This window comes from Scomber scombrus, chromosome 12, assembly GCF_963691925.1.
Source record: "Scomber scombrus chromosome 12, fScoSco1.1, whole genome shotgun sequence".
NCBI classification, from domain to species: domain Eukaryota; kingdom Metazoa; phylum Chordata; class Actinopteri; order Scombriformes; family Scombridae; genus Scomber; species Scomber scombrus.
Genome location: NC_084981.1, coordinates 30,967,306 through 30,973,288, shown reverse-complemented (window position 1 = coordinate 30,973,288; position 5,983 = coordinate 30,967,306). Strand labels below are relative to the sequence as shown.

General features: G+C 42.1%; 2 protein-coding genes across 3 annotated transcripts in view; both read left to right on the top strand.

The window, feature by feature from the left end:
• Positions 1-2,816, top strand: part of psda (pleckstrin and Sec7 domain containing a) — a 48,549-nt gene extending 45,733 nt beyond the window's left edge. The window contains 6 exon segments of the mRNA XM_062430796.1: positions 1-102; positions 467-537; positions 874-1,031; positions 1,220-1,364; positions 1,443-1,583; positions 1,683-2,816. The exon segment at positions 1-102 is cut by the window's left edge and continues 86 nt beyond it. Coding sequence (XP_062286780.1) covers positions 1-102; positions 467-537; positions 874-1,031; positions 1,220-1,364; positions 1,443-1,583; positions 1,683-1,952 — 887 coding nt within the window. The 3' untranslated portion in view covers positions 1,953-2,816.
• Positions 2,817-3,236: 420 nt separating this feature from the next.
• Positions 3,237-5,020, top strand: LOC133991991 (uncharacterized). 2 transcript variants are annotated; one of them, XM_062430627.1, is made up of 2 exons: positions 3,237-3,404; positions 3,485-5,020. In XM_062430627.1, the coding sequence occupies exon 2, from the start codon at positions 3,870-3,872 to the stop codon at positions 4,686-4,688; it is 819 nt and encodes a 272-aa protein (XP_062286611.1). In that variant the 5' UTR covers positions 3,237-3,404; positions 3,485-3,869; the 3' UTR covers positions 4,689-5,020. The 2 variants fall into 2 exon arrangements, with proteins under 2 accessions (XP_062286611.1, XP_062286610.1); XM_062430626.1 differs by having other exon boundaries at positions 3,237-3,476; positions 3,512-5,020.
• Positions 5,021-5,983: the final 963 nt, after the last annotated feature.

Genomic DNA, 5,983 nt, shown 5'->3' with positions numbered 1-5,983 from the left:
GAGGAAACCTGCTGGTGGGCGTCGCCCAGCAGGCCGACGGCGAGCTCTATAAGAACGGCTTCCTGGTCCGCAAGGTCCACGCCGACCCTGATGGAAAGAGAAGTACGATGATGATGATGATGATATACAGTGTAGATGTATGGGGGGGGGGGGGGGCAGAGCTCTGTAAACAGGCTTCATGATGAGTGTCTGACCTGCTAGTGAAGCTGTGGGTTAGTGATTATTGATCTGATCAATAATCTCCACACTACTGAAGCTTGTTTGGAAGATAAAAAACGAAGTTATCTAAAATCTCAAATAGCAAAATGAAATATGTAGAATAGAAACATTTTTACTATATAAATATAAATGAAATAAAGAATCAAATGATAAAATATTGCTATAAAAAACACAGAAATTAAAAGTAAATAAATAGAAAAGCTGATCAGGTATCAGCTGTTATTGATCGCTGAAGTTGTTCCTGCAGCACCGCGAGGGAAGAGAGGATGGAAGTCTTTCTACGCAATGCTGAAGGGACTCGTGCTGTACCTGCAGAAGGTAAGCTTAAACTACACTACCCAGCATGCTCTGTACCTGCAGAAGGTAAGCTTAAACTACACTACCCAGCATGCTCTGTACCTGCAGAAGGTAAGCTTAAACTACACTACCCAGCATGCTCTGTACCTGCAGAAGGTAAGCTTAAACTACACTACCCAGCATGCTCTGTACCTGCAGAAGGTAAGCTTAAACTACACTACCCAGCATGCTCTGTACCTGCAGAAGGTAAGCTTAAACTACACTACCCAGCATGCTCTGTACCTGCAGAAGGTAAGCTTAAACTACATTACCCAGCATGCTCTGTACATGTTATACTGTGTTGTGATTGGCTGACAGGATGAGTACCGTGCGGACCGCGAGCTGTCGGAGGAAGACGTGAAGAACGCCGTTTCCATCCATCACTCGCTCGCTATGAGAGCCGCCGACTACAGAAAGAGACCCAACGTGTTCTACCTGAGAACCGCTGACTGGAGAGTGTTCCTGTTCCAGGCTCCGTAAGAACCCGATCAATACTCTGCTGATCCATGGATGATTGATTGATTGATTGATTGATGAGGCTTTGAGGATCCTGAATAGATCTGAAATCAATAGTAGAGTTCATATTTATCTGTTTACATTCAGACCCGCCAAAATAAGTAAAAAATGGATTATTGATCAGTGCTGTATTGATTATTGATCATAGGAACGCGGAGCAGATGCAGTCGTGGATCACTCGGATCAACGTGGTGGCGGCCATGTTTTCGGCGCCTCCGTTCCCGGCGGCGATCGGCTCTCAGAAGCGTTTCAGCCGGCCGCTGCTGCCGGGCTCCAACACCAAACTGTCCCAGGTAGGTTATTGATCAGTGATGGAGCGATTGATTGATTGGCCGTGCAGCTGTTCTTCAGCTCCGTGTTTCCGTCGGCAGGACGAGCAGCTCAAATCACACGAGAACCGTTTCCGAGCCGTTTCCTCCGAACTCGCCGAGCTCGCCGCCGCCCCCGACAGGAAGGTCAAAGGTCGCGAGCTGGAGGAGCAGAAACTGCGACAGGAGTACCTGGAGTTCGAGGTGAGGACGTGATTAGTTATTGATTACTTTTCTGAAACAATCAGCTGATTGATTAATGGATGAAATGAACCGATGACATCACTGTTCTCTCTCCAATAGAAAACGCGGTACGGGACGTACGCCATGCTGCTGAGGGCCAAAGTGGCGAGCGGCGACGACGAGCTGTCGGCCTTCGAGTCGCGGTTGTTTGAGGACGGCGGACTGCAGAGGGCGCACTCGAGCCCGACACTGCCGCTGGACGCCGGCGGGGAGAAGACGCGCGGCGCCAAGACGACTAAAAGCCTCAAGGAGACGACGAGGAGTGACAGAGACGGAAACAAGAAGAAGAACGGAAACAAACGGCAGGACGAAGCGCCGCAGAGCTGCTGACCCACATGATGCATTATGGGTAAAACCCTTCTCTGGTGGCTCTGATTGGCTGACAGAGATTTTCTCTGGCGAGGAAACGAAGGATCGAAAACGTTCAGGAAACACCGACCGCTGGCTCTCATTTCATTTCAGGGACAAAGTTTGGTTTACCTGATCAATCAGCTGATCAATGACCTGATCAATGACCTGATCAATCAGCTGATCAATGACCTGATCAATGACCTGATCAATCAGCTGATCAATGACCTGATCAATGACCTGATCAATCAGCTGATCAATGACCTGATCAATGACCTGATCAATCAGCTGATCAATGACCTGATCAATGACCTGATCAATCAGCTGATCAATGACCTGATCAATGACCTGATCAATCAGCTGATCAATGACCTGATCAATCAGCTGATTAATCAGCTGATTTCTCTCTAGGTACTCACATTTCCTGCACCGCTTAGCAACCAGCGGGGGAGCAGGTTGCCATGCCGACCACTCACGATGGTCAGAGCATGTGGGACTGTTGCCGTGGCGACTGTTCAAAGAGTGAGGCAAACAGCTGATGATGCATTACCGCCGGCAACGAGAACACACAACCTCCTCACTGTGTGTATATGTATGCGTGTGTGTGCGCGCGCGTGCATGTGCATGTTTGTGCGTGCGCGTGTGTGTGTGTGCGTGTGTGTGCGCGCGCGTGCATGTGCATGTTTGTGCGTGCGTGTGTGTGCGTGTGTGTGTGTGCGTGTGTGTGTAACATGCTGGAGGACTCTCAGTATCTGATGGAAACATGGAGGCCGTATGGAAGATCATTGGTGACTAAAAACTTTAGAGTTAAAAATAATCAGCTGATCTTCCTGTTGAAATGTTTTAAAGGGTTAATAATAATAATAATATTAATAATAATATTAATAATAATAATATTTATAATATTAATAATAATATTATTATTAATAATATTAATAATAATAATAATATTAATAATATTAATAATATTAATAATATTAATAATAATAATATTATTAATAATAATAATAATATTAATAATAATAATATTAATAATAATATTAATAATAATAATATTAATAATATTAATAATAATAATATTATTAATAATAATAACAATATTAATAATAATAATATTAATAATAATATTAATAATATTAATAATAATATTAATAATAATAATAATATTAATAATAATATTAATAATAATAATGTATGGATACATACAGATAAGTGGTAATATTTATGTAATAATACTTAAATAAAACTTTACTTCAGTTCAACAGAAACACGAAATTAAACATGAAGCAGTTTGTCATTAACGAACTTCCATACGGTTCTACTGCTGGACACTGGTTTAACTGGTTTAACTGGTTTACCTGGGTCAGCTGGTTTAACTGGTTTAATTGGTTTACCTGGGTCAGCCGGTTTAACTGGTTTAACTGGTTTACCTGGGTCAACCAGCTTAACTGGTTTAACCGGTTTAACTGGTTTAACTGGTTTAACTGGGTTAGCTGGATTACCTGGGTCAACAGCTTAACTGGTTTAACTGGGTCAACCAGCTTAACTGGTTTAACTGGGTCAACCAGCTTAACTGGTTTAACCGATTTAACTGGTTTAACCGGTTTAGGAGGACGTTGAAGGTTTGAATCCGTCTGAAATAAAAGCTGATTAACGAGCTGCTGCACAATAATTAACCTGCTGATGGTGATGATGATGATGATGATGGTGATGATGATGATGATGGTGATGAAGTCTCTGCTGACACTCTCATGTCTTTACATCAGTTTTATAAATGAATCCTTCTGTTCACTTTTCACATCATCATCATCACCATCATCTTCATCATCACCATCATCTTCATCACCTGGTTCATTGAGACTTTAATCAAACATAATATTTAATTTAATAATAAATGTAATGAACTCTGAGAGACACCGAGGAGGGTCAGAGCGGACCAGAACCTGTCAGAGACCGTACGGAGGGTCAGAGCGGACCAGAACCTGTCCTTCAGAGACCGTACGGAGGGTCAGAGCGGACCAGAACCTGTCCGTCAGAGACCGTACGGAGGGTCAGAGCGGACCAGAACCTGTCCGTCAGAGACCGTACGGAGGATCGGAGCAGACCAGAACCTGTCCGTCAGAGACCGTACGGAGGGTCAGAGCGGACCAAAACCTGTCCGTCAGAGACCGTACGGAGGGTCAGAGCGGACCGGAACCTGTCCGTCAGAGACCGTACGGAGGGTCAAAGCGGACCAGAACCTGTCCGTCAGAGACCGTACGGAGGGTCATAGCGGACCAAAACCTGTCCGTCAGAGACCGTACGGAGGGTCAAAGCGGACCAGAACCTGTCCTTCAGAGACCGTACGGAGGATCGGAGCAGACCAGAACCTGTCCGTCAGAGACCGTACGGAGGGTCAAAGCGGACCAGAACCTGTCCTTCAGAGACCGTACGGAGGGTCAGAGCGGACCAGAACCTGTCAGAGACTGTACGGAGGATCGGAGCAGACCAGAACCTGTCCTTCAGAGACCGTACCAGAACCTGTCCTTCAGAGACCGTACGGAGGATCGGAGCAGACCAGAACCTGTCCTTCAGAGACCGTACCAGAACCTGTCCGTCAGAGACCGTACGGAGGGTCAAAGCGGACCAGAACCTGTCCTTCAGAGACCGTACCAGAACCTGTCCTTCAGAGACCGTACGGAGGATCGGAGCAGACCAGAACCGACGTGTTTATGTTAAACAGTCGTACAAACAGATTCACATTCAAGTCGTTTACGAACTTTTGTGGATTCTACGAACGAACCTGATTGACAGGTTGACACGTTAGCAACGGTAACTAAGGGAGACCAGCGTGAGCGTCATGTGACTCGTTAATGAATTAAAGGAACTTCATCCCTCCATCTTTTCCTCCGTCAGCTGATTGATGTAAAGCAGCAAAGCATTGTGGGTAAATGAAGCCATACTGCCAGCTGGTTATTTTGAGTTAATTGATCAGCTGACTGAATTTAGTTTGTGTAAAAACTGTTGAAACAATCTGAAGGTATAGAGGACAAATAAAGACTTCAACAAGGTTCAGGCGTGAGAGTCGATTTTATTTCACCTTAAAACTGATTTAAAGTTTTTACAGAAAAATACAAAAAAAGCAGAATCAGAACGAACCGAATTCTTCCTGACGAGCTTTTTAATTACTGACGATAACGAGAATAAAAGCCGTTAATAAAACAACATTTAAAACATGACTAAATAACATTTAGTTTTTAATATCTTATGTTGAGAGTAAACATGAAACATTATGGAAGCTCATTTCTGCCAGAAAATAACCTTTATGTTCTAAATTAGACAATAAATCTGGTTTATATTTTAATTATTTGACCAGATTTAAACGTTTAATGTTCAGTAACAGACGTGGAAGCTTTTTCTTTAGTTTGATAACTTTCCTTTATTAAGTATTTCTTATTAGGGTTCGTGCTGCTGTCACTACGAGCATTAGTCATCAAAAGAAATCTATTGGCCGCTCAAATAAACAAAATAAAAGGGATTAATACATTTTATAATTTTGAACAATTACAAATGCCTTAAAATATTAACCTATAAAAAGAAAAATCTAATTATAAAGTAATCAAACTATAATTGAAATCCTATAAAGAATAAAAACAAAAGAATCTGGTAGAAAAGAAGAAAGAAAAGGTTTCAATGATGTATTCCACTAATTAGGTCTAAGAAAATAGAACTGGCTCCATCTAGTGGACGAAAAGAAACACTACATCACCGTCAGTCAATCGGGTTAGGGTTATATAGATAATAATAATACTCTGGGTTATATAGATAATAATAATACTCTGGGTTATATAGATAATAATAATACTCTGGGTTATATAGAGTAATAATAATACTCTGGGTTATATAGATAATAATAATACTCTGGGTTATATAGATAATAATAATACTCTGGGTTATATAGATAATAATAATACTCTGGGTTATATAGATAATAATAATACTCTGGGTTATATAGATAATAATAATACTCTGGG

Bases quoted from the DNA above. Each gene is read 5' to 3' on its own strand.
- LOC133991991 (XM_062430627.1), top strand. From the start codon at position 3,870: ATGAACTCTGAGAGACACCGAGGAGGGTCAGAGCGGACCAGAACCTGT.